We start from the raw sequence: 22,092 nt of genomic DNA on the forward strand, positions 1-22,092 counted from the left end.
GTGTGGTAAGCAAATCACAATTGTATGAAGCTTTTGACTTCTAATATATGTAAAGAATAAGTTGAACTGAAAGTAACATTAATTCCCAGAGTGTTTCCTGGAGACTAATGTAGACCATAACTATGATTCTCTTATGTAGTAGTCTCACCAACTGAGTTACGAAGTCTAGATATCAATGATGAAGGTGGGTAGTGATCACACACCCTGCTCTCAAAAGTAGACCACAAGGGCTCAGTAATATTGAGATTGGAACTCATCACCATCATTGGGGAAATAAACATTGTACCATGGGATTGACATGATCAGCCAAAATGGTCATGTGATTGTCGGCAATAATGTGGCCTTGTAGAACAACCATGGGGGCCCATTGAATTCCATAATATGGCTGCCCAAGTCCTGGCATGCTCCACTATTGGGACATAAACTCTACCGGAAGTTGGAAACGATGTGAAACGAGACTCATCCAACCAATCCTCCATAGTCCAGGTTATGATACTTTGACATCATGTTTTCAGATTACACCATTTGCATCACAGATATGTGGTTTTAGACTTCCAGCTCATCCAGCAATTTCCAGTGTATGAAGCTCCTTTAATGTTGGTTTGGTGCTAACAGGGTTGGCGAGTGTGACATTATTGCAGTGACATTTTCAGCTGTCGTCCTCTTACTTTTTTGTCACAACCCTCTCCAATCTGTCACGATCACTCAGCACGTACCTTCATCTGCATTGTGACTTAGCAAATGATGTTTTTCTACTTTCTCTGTATGCAGTATAGCTCTTAGATTCGGTGCCTCTTGAAACACCAAACACTTCTGCTATCTTGTTTACAGAAGCATTCATCATAGGAACACCAAAAATTTGCCCATATTCAAATTCCCTTAGCTCCATCCTAATGCACTTGCAATTACCCAAACCACTGATCTGACCATGATTGACACTCGCACCATATTGAGGACACTGCACAGGTGCCATTCATGGCCAAATACAAGAGTGCAACCTGCAGGCTTGGCTAGCATCTCCATTTATGTTCAAACATGCATTTTTCCTGGTGTTTCAATATTTTTGTCTAACCCCTGTACTTCACTTTGATGTGATGTACATGCCAAGATGATGTGTATGTGCTAATATTAATTGGAAGGGGGGGGGGGGGGGGGTTGTTAAAAGGGATAAACAAATAAAGGAATGGAATCCGTAAATTAGCTGAATAATACCATTGCTGACAGTGAAGACTTTGCAAAATATAACTTCACTGAGGAACTTGTACTTTTACAAGAGTTTCCTTACAACTGTGAATCAGATTTTGGAGAACTAAAGTTCTACACACAGAATAGATTTGCAGTAGATATTTTTAACTTAACAGTGACACTGTCATGAGTATTAGTGTGGAAAAAGAGTGATGACACTGACGTCAGGATTGCTATGATTTGTGCTTTTGGACAAATTTCCTTCCTTGCCATTTTCTATCCCACACGATCTGGAGGACAATGAGACTGTGATATAAATCATTAAGAATGTTCTTTTCTTTACTGCTTCAGAAGAGATATTAATATGTGTAGAGGACAATGGATATCTGCTACCACTGTACCTGGTGTATATATTCTGAGTGTGTCATCTGGCCATTTGGATGAATTATGTCTTGTTCTAAATATTTAACATGTTATACATGTATATTTCAGAAGTGTGGAGGTCTTTACCTACATCAATTTCTCTTTCTTCTCCATTACTGCAGCTAATTCTGATCTTTCAAACAGTAATGAAGATTTCCACAATCTCAGTTTATAAACATATAACATGTGTAATATACTATCAAAGTAAGCCATGGAAATCCACACTTGGTGAAGTAGTCATACATTTTCGGACAGCATATAATGTTTCTGAACACAAATGTGACATCTGGGCTTTGTTGCCCATGTGAAAAGTATGACCTTTCAAACTATTAACTCGCCATCTCCAAATTATTGAGATAGCATGCAGTATCCCATTGGGGTGAGTGAGGAATGCTAAACTGTATCCAAGCAGCACTTAGGCACCTTAAATGCTGAGTAAATTGTAGGTGCTTCACATCGACTACAAGGATGTAATTATGAACAGTGACTAAAGATTATTAAGAATGTTGGTGACAGAATAAGTTAGAATGAAATGTGTTATACCTTTAATAATTTTAAAGTGATGTAATATCTGACAAGTAGCTGGTACAGTACTTGTCGGAAGTGTCTTTCAGCCCATAAAAACTGTTAGAAGCAGTGGCAGAATGTTTTACTGGCATTACTGGAACTTCATCAGCAGCAAATTATTACCTCTTCTTCTTTCTTGGCTCTACAGCTCATGATGAGCCTTGGCCTCTTCTACAATTTCCTTCCATCTCTCTCAGTCCTTTGCCAATACTCTCCAGTTTCTATAGCCCATTTTCCTAAGATCTTCGATTGCTCCATCTTCCCATCTGGCTCTTGGTCGACCACGTCCTCTCTGCCCTCCTGGCTTTCCTTGTAATATTCTTTTTGGTACTTCTGTATCCTTCGGGCGAGCCACATGTCCCGCCCACCTCAGTCTGGATGATTTCACTATCCTTCTGATGGATTGGTCTTTGTATATGGTATACTACTCATGGTTGTATCTCCTCCTCCATCTTCCTCTTTCACAGAGTGGGCCGATAATTCGTCTAAGTACCTTTCTTTCAAATGCACCCAGTGTTTCAATATCTTTAGTTGTTGATGTCCAGGCTTCAGAGGCATATGTAAGCACAGGTCGTATAAGTGATTTATAGATAGTTAATTTAGTGGTACGAGTCAGGAGCTTTGAGGATAGAAGTCTTGTTAGGGCAAAATAGGCTCTATTGGCCAGTATTAATCTCTGCTTAATTTCAAAGGAGGTATCATTTAGATGTGTAACTGTCAAGCCCAGATATTTGAAATGTTCAACACTCTCAAATGTATAATTGCCCGTTGTTATTACATTTGGCATATTTTCTCTGTGTTTTCCAGCTGCCATATATGTTGTTTTTTGTTCATTAATAATTAACCCCATGTTCCTACTGGCCTGTTCAAGAGCTGTAAATGTCTCTTCAATTGCTTTTTGGGCTCTTGCTATTATATCTATGTCATCTGCGTAGGCCAGTATCTGCACCGATTTATAGAAGATGGTTCCTCTGTTCAGAAGGTTTCCGTTTCTCATCACCTTCTCCAGGGCGGCATTAAAGAGAAGGCATGCCAATGCATCCCCTTGTCACACTCCATTTTTAATACTCAATGTGTTGGACATCATTCCTCCTATTCTTACACTATGTTGTGTTTCACTCATTGTCATTCTCACCAGCCTTACCAACTTTCTAGAGATACCCAGTTCATCTAGAGCTTGATATAACTGCTCTCTATTTATGCTATCATAAGCTGCTTTGAAAATTATAAAGAGGTGATGCTTGCCAACTCTGTATTCGTTTGTTTTTTCCAGGATTTGTCTTAAGGTGAATATTTGATCTATGGTTGACTTCCCAGGAAGGAATCTGCATTGGTACAGCCCCGTCTCCCTCTGTATGATTGGGAGTATTCTGCCGAATAGTATATTAGAGAGTATTTTATATCCCAAATTAAGTAGTGTGATCCCTCTGTAATTGCCACACTGGTATAGTTATTCTAGGGTTGAGGAGACTATCAAAATACCTGCGCCATCTTTCGCATATTCCCTTCCCTTCACTTATTATATTCCCTGTCTTATCTTTTATTAAGCTTGTTTTGCTACCAAAAGGCTTCCGTGCAGCATTCACCCCTCTATAGAATTTTCTTATTTCATTTTTGCTTCTCATGAGCTCCATTTCTTTGACACTTGCTTTCATCCATTCTCTCTTTTTTTTTCTTTGGTGAGTCCTCTTTTCAACCCTCCTTTTTTCTTCACATTCTTCTACTATCCTCCTCATACAGTGTGAACCCAGTGTCCTTCTATATGCTTTGTTCTTTTCTTCAGTTACTATTTCACATTCAGTATCAAACCATGATGGTCTTACTTGTCTTGTCCCAATTCCAAGTATCTCTCTTGCCGATGTCTCCTCCGTTGTTTTTATCACTTCCCACTGATCTTCAATATTGTTATATTCTCCAGCATTTTCCAGAATTCGAGTTACCTTCTCCTGATACTGTTCTCTTACTTCCACTGATTCTAAAGTTGTTATATTATATTTCTGTGCCCTGGGTTGGTGTCCTTTCACTGCGTTAGATATCCTTGCCTTCCACGCGTGCCCATACCAGAAAATGATCTGTATCTATGTTTCGGCCTCTGAGACTCCTCCCATCCAATAGGTCCGATTTGTGTCTCACATCTATCAACACATGGTCGATCTGGTTTACTGTTTCCATCCGGTGAGTTCCATGTTCCCTTATGAATTTCTTTATGTGGGAACAGTGTTGATCCTATTACCATATTTCTAGATGCTGCAAACAGTATAAGCCTTGTTCTGTTCTCATTACTTGTTGCATGTTTGCTGTGGGGGCAAATTATCGGTCCATAAATCTGTTCTTTCCCCACCTGAGCGTTTAGGTCTTCAGCTATTATTTTAATATCATGCCCTGGGCACTCATCGTATACTCTTTCCAAAAATTCATAGAATATTCTTCTTCTTCTTCTTCTTCTTCTTCTTCTTCTGTTAGTGCATGGGCTGTAATTATGGAATAGTTAAAGAATTTCCCCTTTATCCTGAGTGTTGATAAGCTTGGATTAATGGGTGTAAACGCTATTACCAAATGCTTTAATTGATGATGACGTATAACAAATCCTGTCCCCAGCTGGTGATTACTTTCACTGCAGCTATAGAATATATTCACCTCTTTCTTTTCTAAAACTCCACTCCCTGTCCATCTAATTTCTTGTAGTGCTATTATACTTTGCTTCAGACTCATTATTTGATCCATCATTACTTTCAGTACTCCTGGGTGATATAGGGATCTCACATTCCAAGTACCAATGTATAGATCTAATCTACGCCTTATATTTCTCTTCTTCCTAATTTTCCCTCCTTCATTTACTTGTATTCCATCCTCTTTGTCCTTTTCCATGCCAGGTCCATCTTCCTTCATCCGACCGACTACTTTGTAGAAGTTTCGCAACAGTTGTTTTTTACAGAGCGGGCTGTCAATCCTGCGTCCAACCCCTACCAGGGGACGGGTGATTTTTAATCAAGGTTTTCTTCCCTTAACCTTTGGAGACCCAACTCCCAACTGCAAGGCAGCAGTTATTGTTTTGCTAGTTTTGGTCCGCCCTGGGTATTTTTTTTTCCCCAGTGTCCACCATATCTGGTGAACATTCCCCAATCCCCCACCTGGGGAGGCGCCCGATGGGAGACTAGCAACTCCACACGGGAGCAAATTATCACCATTGGAACATAATGAGAGCAGCTGTAACTTTGTTGGCTAGTTGTTCTCCATGTGGAATCATTGCAAGAGCCCCTTACCCTACAGAAAAATACATTAAGGCCCAATATAGTACTGTATGCAATTTTATGTTTAAAGCAGAAAGTGAAGAAGAGTTGAAGATCTTCTTACTGAAGGCTAAAGAGGAAAGTGCAAAGGTTGGTCTAATGCTGAATGTCAATAAAATGAAAATTATGGCAACCCACCTGCCACTTTATGGCATATAGGAGGACAAACAATAGAGGTAGTTTCTTTGTTCAGTTATCTCGACTCCTAGATTTCTGATGATGGTGACTACAGCCATGAAATCAAGAGACACTTGTTACTTGGGAGAAAGGCAATGTCCAACTTGGACAATGTTTTAAGAGGAGAGAAGTAATTGTAACAACAAAGGTTCATATAGTAAGGGCTATGGTCTTTCCAGTTGTGATGTAAGGATGTGAGACCTGGGCCATAAGAAAGGCTGAAGAGTGTAGAATAGATACCTTTGAATTGTGATCTTGAAGGATACTCCTTAGGGTTCTGTGGACCACAAAGACAACAAATAGCTCATTATTACAACAAATAAAACCAAATTGCTCCTTGGAAAGTCTGATACTGGAACGACGACTGACCTACTACGGGCACATTATGAGAAGATGTAATTGACTGGAAAAGACTATAATGCAGAGGAAGATTGAAGGCACAAGGAGAAGAGGGTCGCAAAGGGTGAGATGAATCAACACCCTGGAAGTTCTGTAGAAGAGAGTGCAGGACAGAAGAAATTTTCATGCATGATGTCACAGAGTGTCAGAATACACACACACACACACACACACACACACACAGAGAGAGAGAGAGAGAGAGAGAGAGAGAGAGAGAGAGAGAGAGAGAGAGAGATACATATATACACTTCGGTGGATCATAAAATTGTGTTTTGTGGTACTGTCATTACTAGTCATACTAAAAAGCAAAAGCTAAACTGATGCTTCATGAAGGTTGTAGAACTGGACACTATGTAGTTGATTTCACTATGTATTTTGACCCAAGGGGCTCACAGATCTTTTGTGGGTGCGTGACTGATGAACATGGTGCCACAAGCTCTTGTTTAAGAAAATAGAGGAAAACTCATCTGATTAGGAAACGCCAACAATCTTCCATACAGATTATGATGTTATTCAGATAAAGGTACTAGTAAAACAGCCATGTACTCCTCCTCCTCCTCCGCCTCCTCCTCCTCCTCCTCCCCCTCCTCCTCCTCCTCCTCCTCCTCCCCCTCCCACCACACAGACTCCACCTCCATCCTCTATCCCACTCTTTGAAAGATTGCACCAATACTTCATGGTAATTTCAGTGGTAACAGGACACACAGAGATAAACTAAAAACTCTAGTACATGCAAAATTGTCTGAATACATGATGGTTATAAATAAACTTTTGCTACTTGAGCTACTGTAGATGGAATATGTTTACAGTATTGGTACATAACTTCATAGGAATGATGTTCAGACTATGTGCTGCACAGTTTGCATTATTAGTAGTGTTACTGTCATGACTTGCCATTAAGTGCTGGTACTGGTACGATGATGTACATTGAAACACAAGTATCAGTGTACATTACAGTTGTAGTCAGTCAACATGGGTCTGGAGAAGTTGAGCAGGGCTTTACTCGTAAAGCTGTTTTATCAAAACAGTGCTGCTGCTCTTTGTGAGTATCGGTGCATTAAAAGTATACAGAGAGGTTTTCCTTCAGCACCATGGTTGAAGGACATGATTCGGATGTTCAGATTAACTGACAATTTGGGAATTGCTTCTGAGAGAGGACAACAGCCAATTGTGCCTAACGTTGTTGAAGAAGTTACTGTTTCTATGGCTGAGAAAGCTGGATGCAATGTGTAATCTTGAAGCAGTGCACAAGCTGTGTCACGTTTAGCAGACATTTGTGACCTGGGACATAAATACGGTATGCAATTATAAAATATTACCCTCTTGTGGTGAAATTAAAATGTGTTTCTTTCAATGGTTCATTTGTTATTTCTCTATCTCAACACTGTGTATCTATACAAGACACACTTTCAAGCTCCCTGATACCTCTTTGTTGAGTGAGTGTATTCACGTCTCAATGAAAGGGCAAGCTCAGGGGTGAAATTGTGTAGATTGAAGTTGCTGTGTTTGTCAGTGACTGACTAGATCTCACTAGTAACTCTTAGCCATTTTTAGTATGGGCTTGGAAGTTATGTCCCCACCCTGCTATCTTACTCAGTGGGCAGCAGAAAGTTCATTAACATCCAGAATGTGAGTGGTGAAGTGACTAGCGGAACAAATGGCAGTTCCGAATGCTCAGTGATGACAAAGTTGACGTAGTGAATGGCTGGCTAGTAAGAGAGTCCAAAAAACACTAATTTTGCTATAAGCTTACAAGGTTAGTCCAGAATATGATATGGCTCAGTCTTCAGGTGATTTCAGGCTACTGACAGAATTTGAATGCGCACACACATTTTAGCTAAAAACTTTGACGCAGTGTGTGCCTAGTGTATTGTAGACTTACACTGTCTGTGTAACCATGAGGAATTGTGGCTGCTTGCTACCCACTGTCTCTGACTCCATATTAATACTGCAGCTTGGCAGGACTCTGAATCTCTGTCAAATACCGGTCTTCGTACACAAGCACAATCTTGTGTGTGTCTTCTTCAGTACAGAAAAAGCTTACAATAGCACTTGGAAGTACTTTATTATCGAGTAGCTTCATTTATGGAGAATGTGATGACACCTTCCCCTTTTCATATTATCCTTCCTGAATGGACACTAGTTCCATTGTAGAGTCAGAGACGTACAATCAAATTGCTTCCTTCAAGAGAACTGTGTATCACAAGTAAGTGTGCTCAGTGTCACTCTTTTTGCCACTGCCATCAAAAGCATTATATCCACAGCAAGGATTAATTTCGTGTGCTCCATACTCGCGTGAAATTTCTCTGAATTTTGTGTCCTCATCCAATTTCAGCTCGAGTTTTTCTACTTCAGCTAATCATTCACAGATTGAAACTAGTATGTTTAGAAGGTGTGTTTTTAACTATGGACCATTTTTTAAATAAAGCTGTTGCAGCACTGTGATTGGCAATCTACATGTGTGTGCTGAGTACTTGCATCTATTGGCTACCCACAAATACTGTAATGGAAGCTTTCATATGTGTTTTGTAATTTTTGCTTATTTAAAATTCTTCCTTTAGCCGAAAAATCTCTCGGAGTTTGAAATATGCACAATTTGTTTTCTGTGTTCAAGAGACATGAAAATGATCATAATTCATCCCGGGTTAGTTAAGTTCTCAATATTTGCCATCACAGATATCTTATGATCAAAGAACTAACAAATATACTGAGATACCTGAATCAACCTAAAGTGTACAGCGATACAAAAATAAAATAAATATTAACATTGAAGTTGCGCAATGGTAAGACACTGGGTGGACTCTCATTCGGGAGGATAGAAGTTGAAATCGCCAACTGGCCATCAGTATTTAGATTTTCCATTGTTTCCTTAAATTAGTTAAAGTGAGTGCCTGGATAACTCCTCTGCAAAGGACATGGTCAGTTTTCTTCGTCACCCTTCCTATAATCTGAACTTGTGCTCTGTCTCTTCTGATCTCTCAGCAATGTGACGTTAGTCTCTAATCATCCTTCATTCCAAATACAATATGAATTCATTGCACAAGTTTCAACCGTGTCTTCAGAACTGATAATTTTAGTGTGGTGTTGTTGTGGTTCTTCTTCTTCTCCTTCTTTTCTTTTTTTTCCCCCCACACACATTACATTTTACTATCTCCAGTTATAATTTTGGCATGTTACACATCTTTCAACATTATTTCATGTAACACCTGTAGAATGAATACTATCATACCAGTTTTCTGGAAATTTCTTGTGTTGTTTTGTTTTCTCATGTGTCCAGTATCCTCACTGTGAGGGTGTGGAATGAACAATGTATCTAATCTAATGTTTCGTTTTGGCACATAAAGTCTTTGTTGTTACCAAGAGTTCTGGGTTATTCTTTTTGCACTGACAATGTCATCCACTCAGCCTCTTCTTCTCCTTCTCCTTGTCGTTGTCATTATCATCATTTGTCTCCACCCCCACTTCCTTTCCTCGTGTGTGTGTGTGTGTGTGTGTGTGTGTGTGTGTGTGTGTGTGTAAATTTTTGCCTAGACATGATGCCTATCTTACACAACTTAGAGAGATGATAAACATGTAAGATGTTAATGAAATCTCTATCTACTGTTTCTAATTTTTTGTAAAACATCATTAGAAAGAAGTTAAGAAATTAGGATAGTGGTTCTGCCAGAAGTTAAGCTATGAGGATAGGTCATAAGTCATTCGTGAATAACTGAGTGGGCAAGAGCATTCCATATGAAAGACAAGGTCCCCAATTTGTGTCCTTGTTCTGCACACATCTTTAATCTTCTGGGAAGTTTTGTTATTAGAAAGTCTAAATGAAAAGTATTGTGCTAAAAACTAACAAATGAATACCTTTAGATTGTAAGAACAAAATTGAACAATGCTGTACTATTAATGTGCATGTTAATGTATGCTGTATCTTCACTTTGATGATAAGACGTTAAGACAGCTATATCCATTTCCAGGAAAGGCACAAGTTTACCTGTCAGCCTTCTGAGAAAACACATAACTGATTATGTTAAGGAGGAAAACTTGCAGAGTACCTCAGATCGAAGGTAATATTTTCATTGTTGATTGTTCTACAGCATAGATTTGGCTTTATTGTCTGCATGCTACTTATTGTTATAAACATGCATTAAATGGCATAACTAACACTTCCATGACAGATGGAAAGGTGAGCTGTGTTTGCTCATCTGCTTGAATGAAGTGGAGATTTTCCATTCAGCAGGTAGTCGTCTAAATCTCCAGCTCAGTGGAAATAAATAAATACTGGTGTTCAATACTTGGCAGAAGCAGCTGTTCACAGTTCGTTACATATAACTGTGATTCAAAATAAATTGTTTGTAGTGATTGCATTGCTGTGTGTTGTCAGTAGTAAACAGAAATGTTCAACAGATGTGCAGATTCTTGAAGCTTTTAATGGAATCACAGGTATGAAAATTTCTGCAACAATATTGCTTTTCTATTTGTTAGTAATTTGATAATTTCTGTCATAGTAATGAAAATATTTGATTTTATTCAAGTTATGTTAGCTAATTCTTCCATTGCCTCTTTGTAGAGCCTCATAATAATAAATGAAAAGCACAATACTGTGTATTTCTACAGGATTATTTGTTTAGTTAACCGATTTTCAGCTTACAAGGCAATCATAGACTTCAACTGACTACACACACAAAATAAATGTCATCTTCGACAGTGCAGTAGTAATGAAATTAATAGGCAAAAAGTTGGAAACTAAATAAATATAAAGGGTGCAAACCAGGAAAAACATTAACACCAGGACAAAAAACTGTGCCTATGTAACATATAAAATAAATTAAACAATCCCAGTAAAATAAATTATTACTTGCCAAGATTACTAAAGAATAGCTTGTGAACAGTTATTACACATCACAAGTGATACAGAAACAGAGTAAAAATAGAATTGACTTTTGTAACAACAGAACATTAGAGTACCTGGGAAAACTGATGATTTAGCAACAGAATATTAGAGTACATAAGCAATCGAAATAAAAATTAAATCAAAACAGTAATTGGAGGAATAGAAAGGAACAGACAGTGTGGGGAGTAATGGAAAACTGAGAGGATTAAGTGAATTTTAGAAGGGTAGAAGTATTGAGTTGTTTTTGGCCATTTTATATTAAATCACAACTGTGGGCCAGATGTTTATTTATTTACAGGACTTACAACAGACTGAGTTTTTGGCATTTGTTTGTTAAGCAAAGGACATGGGGCAGTGGCTGGTAGCTGTGGCCCTTGCTCAGTACATGCTCAGCAAGTGTGGAGCTATAATTCTGCAGCCTCCAGCTGTGTTCATGTTCATGTTCAGCTAGCCTAGTTCCTATGTCTATGCCTGATTGACCGATATAAAACCATAGTCAGTACAAGAATATTCTGTATAACCCACTGTTGGTTATTAATTATGTGTTAACTTTGCCATTGAAAATACACTGGACTGTGCTGTTCCTCACATAGTAGGAAGTCCTATAGCTGTAGCTTTTACTACACTCTGTGATACCGGTCCTATGTATGGTGTTGTACACCACTTCCTGCAGACAGTGGAACGAGCAGCAGAGGTAGTTTAGAGGAATGGATATAATTTTCAATTTTTGTTTCATATTGCAAGCTGTAGTCAATCAGGATAGGCTTATAGCCACTGGTTGATGCAATAAAATTTATTATGTCTAACTCTGCTCTGAAGTCTTCTTGGGACATGGGAACTGATATGAAATGGTGCCCCACTGAGTGGAAAATTAGATGTTTCTGTGTTACTGGGTGTTGTGAGTAAGAAGGTATTACTCTGCCTGTAGCTGTAGTTTTACAATAAGTTTTGAAACAGTGTGTTTGTGTACTGATGTTGATGGTTACATCTAGGAAGTTCATGACTCTGTTGCCAGTTTCCACTGTGAACTTAATATTTTTATGTTGACTGTATAAGCTTTGGAAAAAAAAAAAATGATGACCCATCTTGTAGTCCTGTCCACATAAACAGTACGTCATCTTCATACCTGAAACACTATGTAAAATTTACACTCAAATGTTCTTTATTCAAAAAATGTTGTTCGATACGGTCCATGAATATTTCAACTGAAAGTGGATTAAGAAGGGACTCCAAAGCTAAGCCATCTAAGTGTTTGTCAGAGTCCTTGGAGCCTCCAGGGGACTCACTGCTCTTTAACAGGTTCATGTTTGGCTATCACGGGGCTCCAGCCTTTGTAGCATCTTTTCCCTTCTGTGCTACATGTCTTTCACTTCAGGAATATGTGTGGGATGTTGTTGGAAGTGTGTTCTGCAGATTCAGTTGCCAATATCAGAACAGTATCTCCACTGTCTTTCATTCCTTCTTTCTTTTTTCGTTCCCCTTCTCCTATCCTTCGTCCACTTCGGTATTTGAGGTTTCTCTTTTTCTTCTTCCTCCCTGTGCACTCCTGAAGGCCAGCCCACACTTCTGACGCCTAACAGATGTCTGGGTAACGCATAATTCCCAGCCGCAGGTTGACAGGTAAAGGCCAGGTCCAGGGAGGGGAGACATCTGTAGTTGCTACCTTCCTAAATTGTTGATTGGTCCCTCTGTCAGGTGTTTGGGAGTTGTGAACTGAGGTGTGAACTGAGGTGTGAACAATCGCCTTAGGCAGGTGTGCCCTCTTCGGTGGGGGGGCCCCCAGTTAGAAGGAGCGCACCATTGTAAACGCTGGCAATCGGGGGGGATTTTCTCGCAATGAGCCAAACAGCTTCTTCTCATTCTACGTCTATTAAATGTTCCTTCTGGTTTCGTGTATTGAGGACAGCCAGTCCTCTGCTATGGTAAATCTGTTCATTATTCAGAAAGAAGTTGATGCAGTTGCTGGCCCTGTGAAATCCAGCTTTTTATTTATGAAATGGCATTTTGCTTTTGGAGACGTGTGATTCTCAAGCACAACAACTGCATGCTGCTTCGCTCCTCCTATGCTATCCTATTCGTGTCGAGGCCCATCAAATGCTGAATCCTTCCCCACAAGTGCCTTTTTTCACACTTTTGGTAGAGTAGTTCTACCGTCAAATGGTTTGGTCACGGTTGGGTGGTTTGGGGGAAGAGACCAAACAGCCAGGTCATTGGTCTCATCGGATTAGGGAAGGATGGGGAAGGAAGTTGGCCATGCCCTTTCAAAGGAACCATCCCTGCATTTGCCTGGAGCGATTTAGAGAAATCACGGGAAACCTAAATCGGGATGGCAGGACGCGGGATTGAACTGTCGTCCTTCTGAATGCGAGTCCAGTGTGCTAACCACTGGGCCACCTCACTCGGTCCCGTCAAAGAGCAAAGCAGGCTATGAAGTTATCACAGTCTGACCATACATTCCGAACCTGATGCACTGCTGCAAGTGTCATCAATACAACCACACTCGAGAGTCCTGTTGACACCCAGCCAGATGTGTAACCTGTGGTAGGGATGCTCACGAGGGCGACTGTCTGCCTCCTCCTCCCCACTGTATCAGCTAAAATGGCAACAGTGCTGCCCCCTCCCACGATTGTCCCATGTATCTTGGTGAGCAGGCTGTCCAGCAGATCAGGGTGAAGGAAAAAGTGCCTTACCTGGTCGCTCACACAGTGTTCGCTAGTTGGAAACCCTATGTTCTACCATCTGGCATGTACATTACTGTTGTTGCTACAACTTGCTTCACGAAGTACATGGCTACGCAGACGTGAGACCTCAAATTTAGCACCGCGGTTGTGAAATTGCCCAGAGTATGGTAGCGACCACATCTCCTCCTCCGGCTGTGGAACAAGCCACAAAACTTTCACCTCACCAGGCAAAGTCACCTGCTCCACAGACTGACGTTAGGAGAATGCTGACTCCTCTGTAGATCTTGTGGAGCAGGATCCTCCTACCTCCGTGCCCTGTAGCAGCAAGTCTTCAAAGCCTGGCACTCGGCAGCCGCTGAGGTGACACCCTTCGTTTTTTCCTCACCATGACTCACCTCCAATCTTCGATCTAAAAAAGAGGACTGACGGCTGCTCTTAGAATCGCAGCATCCGCTTGTACCCTGCCTCAAGGAAACAAATTTGCATTCTCTCGACCACTTTGAGCTCTCGCATTTCTTCCTAGTCCACTTTGACCTGCCCCTCGCCCTCATACCCTCATCCACCCAGGGTGCATTCCATCTCATGGGGGTGTCATGCTATTCGTCCAGGATGATGTTGATAGTCAAGCCATCTCCCTGACTACCCAGCTCCAAGCTGTTGCAGTCTGCATTTTCCTTCCTCACTTGACCTTTTCCCTTTGTAGCAGTTACATCCCTCAGTCATCCGGTGTCACCAGGGCAGACTTCCTCCAGATTATTGGGCAACTCCCTTCCCTCCTTTCTGCTGCTCAGTGACTTTAATGTGCACCATCCCTTTTGGGGCTCACCCAGAACCTGGCCGAGAGGTGCCCTCTTGGCTGACCTTCTCAATCACCTTAACCTCATCTGCCTTAACACGGGAGCACCCACATTTTTTTCAGACTACACTCTCACCTGTTCCCATTTGGATCTCTCCTTCTGTACTACCCAGTTTGCTCATCATCTCGAGTGATCTGTTGTCTCTCACACGTATTTCAGTGACCATTTCCCATGTGCCATCTGATTGCTGGCTCCTACCCTCACCTACTTGCACACCCAAATGGCAGCTTTCTAAGGCTGACTGGAGGCTTTACTTCTCCCTGTCGACCTTCGACATACATAATTTCCCCATTTGTGATGACCAGGTAGAATATCTTACAAATGTTATCCTTACCACTGCAGAACATTCCCTTCCTCACACATTTCTTCACCACACCCTGTCCCAGTCCCTTGGTGGACTGAGGCATGCTGCAACACTGTTCATACGCAGAGATGTGCTCTCCGCATTTTTAACTATCGTCCTACGATGGCAAACTGCATTCATTATAAACAGTTGCGTGCACAGTGTAGTCACATTTTTTGGGATAGTACAAAAGCTAACTGGATTTCATTTACTATTTCTTTTAACAGTTCCACTCCCTCTTCCATTGTATGGGCCAACCTCAGGCAGCTCTGTGGGACCGAGGTCCATTCCTCAATTTCTGGCCTGATAGTAGCAGACGATGTCATAGTGGACCCTGTTGGTGTCTCCAACACCTTGGGCTGCCATTTTGCAGCGATTTCGAGCTCCTTCCACCATCACCCTGCCTTCCTCCATCGGAAATGAGCAGAGGCAGCTCAGGTAATACCCTCCTCTTCTCAGAATAGTGAGTGCTACAATGCCGCCTTTACTATGTGGGAGCTAGATCATACTCTTACTTTATTCTGATCTTCCACCCCAGGACCAGATGCTGTTAACATACAGATGTTGCAGCACCATTCTCTTGAGGGCAAGCACTTTCTCCTTTGCACTGACAACCACATATGGGGAGAGGCCACATTTCCCAGATGTTGGTGTGAAGCCACTGCCATACCCATACCTACGCCCAGTAAGGACAAACACCTTCCTTCTTGCTGCTACCTCATTTTCTCACCAACTGCATTTGGAAGGTGATGGAGTGTATTATTGATGCCTGGCTGGTATTGTGGCTCAAGTCTTGCAGTTTACTAACCACTGCACAGGGTAGATTTTGAGTGTGCCGTTCTGTAGTTGATCTTGTCACTTCGTTAAAAGGTGCTCCCCTACCGCTTTGTGCTCATTGCCCTCATCCTTCGATGGTATGCCATTTCCTAATGGAAAGCCCTTTTTTAACCACTTATGTTCTCATTTGTGTTTGCCATCTGAGCTGTCAGCGATTTTAGTGAACAACACGCAAACGTTCAACCGTGTTTTACTTTTTATCTGTCGTAGTAAATGGTGAAGAACATTATACTTTAGTTCAGGATCTCCATTTCTGTATGGTGTATTTTATAGACTTTTCTGCATGTCCCTGTTTTTAGCTGTCTTCTGTCAATTGGGATTAACATGTAGTTGTTTTTAATTCCTTTTCGTCTTCATGTTCTACAGTTTTGACATAGGCAAATATGACCCTAGTTATTTTTGTGCCCTAAGACAAAACTGAAGAGAAAAAAAAAAAAAAGAGTCCTATGGAACTGGAAAAAGTTTTGTACTAAGTATGTCTGAGTGTCTAGTCTCAGGTCATTCAGCACCAGGGGTTGACTTTACTCCTGTACAGCAACTCTGTCAGAATATCAACACATTTGCCCACTGGTGTGTTGTAAAACAAACTGCAGACAACAAAGGATACTAATTCAGCACTGCCAGCCGCGGTGGTCTAGCGGTTCAGGCACTCAGTCCAGAACCGCGCGACTGCTACGGTCGCAGGTTCGAATCCTGCCTCGGGCATGGATGTGTGTGATGTCCTTAGGTTAGTTAGGTTTAAGTAGTTCTAAGTTCTAGGGGACTGATGACCACAGATGTTAAGTCCCATAGTGCTCAGAGCCATTTGAACCATTTGAACCAATTCAGCACTGTGTGAAGTAGATAAATAGATGAAACTTCCTGGTAGATTAAAACTGTGTGCCGGACCGAGACTCGAATTTCAGGACCTTTGCCTTTCGCGGGCAAGTGCTCTACCAACTAAGCTACCCAGGGTAGCTCAGTTGGTAGAGTACTTGCCCGCGAAAGACAAAGGGCCCCGAGTTCGAGTCTTGGTCCGGCACACAGTTTTAATCTGCCAGGAAGTTTCATATCGGCACACACTCCACTGCAGAGTGAAAATCTCATTCAGATAAATAGATGTTTTATCTAATTTATAAATTCCACTGAGTTTGAGATACCATGCTTTGGTTTGAATTTATGTTTACTTTTAATTAAGATGTCTAAGCCTTTTAGTAAGATGGAGCAGCGAATGATGATACAACTAGATGGATGTGTACACCTTGCTTTTGTAGTTTAGCAAGCGCATACAGTCTAGGAGGCACTGGATTCACGTTAGTTAATAGCTTTGCTTCAAAATCAGGAAATATACTTTCGCATGAATTGGTTAGACATTTAATATTGTCTTTAAGTAGTTTAGTAGGATCTCCAGGAAGGCCTTAGAAGGACGTTGGTCTCAGGTAATTGTTGAATTTTTTTCAAATAATAATACTTGTTTAAAATTACAATAATGCTGCCTGTGTCTGATTTTATGACAATAATATCTTGCTGATGTATTTTTTTTTATGTCTTGAGGGTATGAAATTAGTTAGTGGTGTGTTACTCTCAAGTGTTCTTCATGCCTGTAGTGCATGAGCAACAAAATGTTTTGCTGTAGTGTCTTTAATTAAAGCATATTCTGTGTGTCTTTTCATCACTGTTAGTTGCTTTTCTTATGTAGGATAGGAAGGAATGTATTTAAAGTATTTCTCAAGCACATTTTACTCATTTCTTGGTTGTGTTGGGGAGTAAACTAACCAATATATGGAGTTATCAGTCCCTTATTCATTTGTCTAAAGGACTAAGTCTGGCAAATTGATTATTCATTGAGAAAACTTTTGTTTGCGATTTAGGGTTAGACGTGAACTCAAATTTAATGTTATACATTCAGAAAACATTGTAATAGCTTCAAGAAATTTAATATTAGCAAAGGCTTTCAAACTATAGGCATCATGGGTAATAAATCATGTCATAAAGTTGAGAAAATGTGAGTATGGTGGCTCTGGAGTGTACAAAATAAATTGTGATAAAGTTTATAGGGGGCAAAGTTGGTGAACATTAATGACAGGGTTTAAAGAACACCCATACAGTGGGAGGGATAGTGAATTGGTGAATTGCGTACATATGCATAGGCATGTATTGTGTCAGGTAAGTGAGAGTGTGGTGTGTTGAACAAAGCACAAAAAAGAAACCCTTTAAATGTTCTAGAGAAACTTGAAACTTTTGTACACAAAAACAAATATCCCCATGCTATTCTAGATGAAGGAAGCAAACTTAGCTAACACTTTCAAATTTCTGGTGTGATGTTTTGCAGACTGTGGCATGTTCTGTTTGCTAGCCATGCTAGACAAAGTTAGCTAGGCTGCACTACAACCTGTCACTTCACATGTATTCTATGTTACTGGTCTCACTATAATATAGAGCTGCCTCTCCAAAATGTTAAAATTTATCCTTTTTTTTTTTAAATCTGCTTTGCAAGTTCATGTACTTTAATATATCGTTGGATGCTAGTAATGTGAAAAATGTAAGTAACATTGTTTTCTCTCTCTTGGAAAGTGGGAACCAGCTGACAGAGGTACTAGGAGATATTTTCCATATTTCATTTAAACTGAACAATCCAAAATATGTATGCGTATAAATGCATTTGTCATAAAAAATGTACAGAGGATACGAATATACATCCAAATACTGTAACAGCAGAATGTAAAAGATTCCGTTGTTTTGAGGCATCACAAACCCCAGATATTGTGTAGGCGGGACCTTCACATTGCAAAAAAAAAAAAGTATTCAGAAAACATGACTGAGCACACACTTCTGCACTGATACAAGAGTGTTTCTTCGCAGTTTATTTCTTTATATGCTCCATACTAGCAAATGTAGCATATTGGAATGTGGACTATGATTTTCTCTTTAGTGACTGCTTACTGGTGTGGATACACCTATCAGAAAGATCCGCCACAGAAAAGACACTATAAGATAAGGTGTATTAAGCAAGACAAAGTGTGGATAGTGGATAATGAATTGGATGTGTTTAAACATCACAGAAACAACCACGATCAGGTCTCTTATAGCCCTATGTGTTGGAAACGTGCAGCAGATCTGAACAGTTAAGAAATCTAATTCAGCTGTAAATTCAAATAGAAAGGAAGAGGTTCTGCTGTTTTATAGTTCTTGTGGCAGTGGTGTAGGATGACAGTTGCAGGAAGCATTGGAGTGATTTCAATGTGACTAGTGTTGTGAACTTAGAGCAGGGTTGGCACAGATGACAAAGGACGTAGTACAGTTCTTCTTCTTCTTCTTCTTCTTCTTCTTCTTCTTTCTTGGCTCTACAGCTCATGAAGAGCCTTGGCCTCTTCTACAATTTCCTTCCTTCTCTCTCAGTCCTTTGCCAATACTCTCCAGTTTCTATAGCCCATCTTCCTAAGATCTTCGATTACTCCATCTTCTCATCTGGATCTTGGTTGACCACGTCGTCTCTGCCCTCCTGGCTTTCCTTGTAATATTCTTTTTGGTACTTCTGTATCCTTCGGGCGAGCCACATGTCCCGCCGACCTCAGTCTGGATGATTTCACTATCCTTCTGATGGATTGGTCTTTGTATATGGTATACTACTCATGGTTGTATCTCCTCCTCCATCTTCCTCTTTCACAGAGTGGGCCGATAATTCGTCTAAGTACCTTTCTTTCAAATGCACCCAGTGTTTCAATATCTTTAGTTGTTGATGTCCAGGCTTCAGAGGCATATGTAAGCACAGGTCGTATAAGTGATTTATAGATAGTTAATTTAGTGGTACGAGTCAGGAGCTTTGAGGATAGAAGTCTTGTTAGGGCAAAATAGGCTCTATTGGCTAGTATTAATCTCTTCTTGATTTCATAGAAAGTATCATTTAGATGCATGACTGTCAAGCCCAGGTACTTGAAATGTCCAACTCTCTCAAACCTGCCCCCGAGGGGTCCACAACTCTTTTGTGGATATGTGCGTAGCGAGCACGGGACCCCGAGCTAATGTGACCCTCCTTTCTTTTCGGGCTGCATACCTTCCTTTTCTGCATCCTTCCCCCCCCCTTTCCTTCCCTTTCTCCCCCTCTGGAAGTATGTTTTGTGCCTATGTCCGGAGACGGACGCTCAAAAATGTAAAACATTCTGTGCTTTCTCTGCTTGCAAGTCTTTGTCCTTCTCTTTTCCTTACATCTTCTCTTTACCCTTTTCACCGCTGCGGCGTTTGAGACCTATCTTCTTTCCTTTCCCTTTCTTTGTTCGTCCCTTTCTCTTCGTTCCTCCCTGTGTGTGTCTGAAGGCTGACCCACGCATTCCCATGCGTAGCCGGTGACGGGGTAACGTGTAATTCCCCGCCCCGGTTAGATAGGTAGGACATGTACGTACCCCCTGGTAACGGCCAGGCCCAGGGAGGGGTGATTACCCAAGCTGATACCGTCCGAAAGTGCCGATTGGTCCCTCCGTCCGCTTCTCGGGAGGTGTGACCTGAGGTGTGAACAATCACCTAAGGCGGGAGTGCCGTCTGAGAGGGCCCCCACAAGGAAGGAGCGCGCCATTGGAGACATCGGTAATCCTGGGGGATACTTCTGCAGTGGTTTCCTCATCATCTACTATGTCTACTCACAAGTGTAAGTTCAATGAGTTTCAGCCACGGACAGTTCTTCCATTGTTGCCACAGTTCCTTGTTCCTCGATCTGACGAAGGTCAAGACTTTTCCATGGTCAACGCTTTCATTATTCAGAAGGGTGTCGACGCAATTGCAGGTCCTGTAAAGTCTTGTTCCCGATTACGAAATGGCACCTCGTTGTTAGAAACAGTCAGTGCCCTCCAGGCACAAAAATTGCTGCGTACTTCACTGCTACACACCTTCCCTGTCCGGGTGGAAGCGCACCGCATTTCAGATTCCTCACGTGGGGTCGTTTATACACGCTCCCTCGACGGATTGTCCGGCAAGGAAATCCAACACTACCTGTCTGACCAGGGCGTAACGGCTGTTCATCGAGTCATGAAAATGATTGACACGAACATCGTTCCAAGCCGTACTGTCTTCTTGACATTTGACAGAGTTCACCTCCCATCGAACATAAAAGCGAGCTATGAGACAATTTCCGTTCGCCCTTACATCCCAAACCCTACGCGTTGCTATCGGTGTCAGCGGTTCCCTGTTGCAATCCAGCCAAATGTGTTACGTGTGGCAAGGATGCCCATGAGGGTTCTTGTCCACCTCCATCCCCTCGTTGCATCAACTGTATGGGTGACCATGCTGCTTCCTCTAGAGATTGCCCCATTTTTAAAGACGAAAAGCTCATTCAGGAAATCAGAGTGAAGGAAAAGGTGTCTATCTTTGCAGCTCGAAACTTATTTGCCAGTCTAAAGCCCACTGTGCCTCAGACAGGTAAATACAGCACTGTCCTTGCCTCTCCTCGGCCAACAAAGGAGGCAGCCACGCAGACTTGTGATCTCACCTTTAGTGCCACGATCGCCTTTAGTGCCACGATCGTCAGATCGGCCAGTGCAAAGATCGCCCGTTCAACCTCCCCACTCTCGCCTGCTCACTCTATGGCTCACCCTTCATCGGGTTCTGCTAAATCACGAGCCCAAAAGTCAGACACCTGAACTTCCAAAAAAGAGCCTACTCGTGAAGATTTTTTACGTACCCAAACTTCACAACCATCGGTTCCTCCTTCATCTAAACATCCTGTTTCCGAGAAGGCTAATAAGAAACCCAGTTCCTCTCCTTCTCCGCCACGGCATGTCTCATCTACAGCACCACCTGGCGGTAGCCACCATCGGCCGTCTTCTGTGTCGCCGAGGTGCACTGCTGGCGGCCGATCAACCGGCCGATCGCTGGTTGCAGGAGCTGCTCCCGAACAACCTATGGATCAGGATCTTCTGCCTTCGGCTGAATGCTGTTCTACGCTGTCGGTCGCAAGCTCTGAGCAGTCGTTGAGTTGAGGGCAACCTTGGTCACATTCTTCCATTATCTGTCCACCCTATGTCTATTATCCATTGGAATATCCGCGGCATTCGAGCCAATCTGGATGAATTGTCAATCCTCTTACGATCCTAATCCCTGGTCATCTTCTGTCTTCAGGAAACAAAGCTGTGTCCCCACAACTGCTTTGTTTTCCCCCATTTTCAGTCAGTCCAATTGGATCTCCCCTCTGTTGAAGGCACTCCAGCACATGGAGGACTCATGATTCTTCTCCATGATACTGTCCATTATCACCCAATCCCGTTAAACACTCCCTTCCAAGCTGTCGCTGTCCGTCTTTCCCTTTCTGGATACACCTTCTCTCTTTGTGCTGTATACATTCCATCGCCCACACCACTGGTATGAGCTGATTCCTTTCATCTTCTTGGTCAGCTTCTGCCGCCCCCCCCCCCCCCCTCCTATTTGCTGATTTGCTGGTTGGGGACTTCAATGCCCACCACCCGCTTTGGGGATCTCCGCATCC

General features: G+C 41.8%; 1 protein-coding gene across 2 annotated transcripts in view; it reads left to right on the forward strand.

Moving 5' to 3' along the window:
* The window catches only part of LOC124721348 (eukaryotic translation initiation factor 2D), a 177,817-nt gene that overhangs the window by 105,131 nt on the left and 50,594 nt on the right, over positions 1-22,092 (forward strand). For both annotated transcript variants that reach the window (XM_047246270.1, XM_047246269.1), the window contains one exon: positions 10,007-10,096. In XM_047246270.1, the coding sequence (XP_047102226.1) occupies positions 10,007-10,096 (90 nt within the window). The remainder of the gene's footprint in view (positions 1-10,006; positions 10,097-22,092) is intronic.

The sequence above is a fragment of the Schistocerca piceifrons genome, chromosome X (assembly GCF_021461385.2).
Source record: "Schistocerca piceifrons isolate TAMUIC-IGC-003096 chromosome X, iqSchPice1.1, whole genome shotgun sequence".
In the NCBI taxonomy this organism is placed as follows: domain Eukaryota; kingdom Metazoa; phylum Arthropoda; class Insecta; order Orthoptera; family Acrididae; genus Schistocerca; species Schistocerca piceifrons.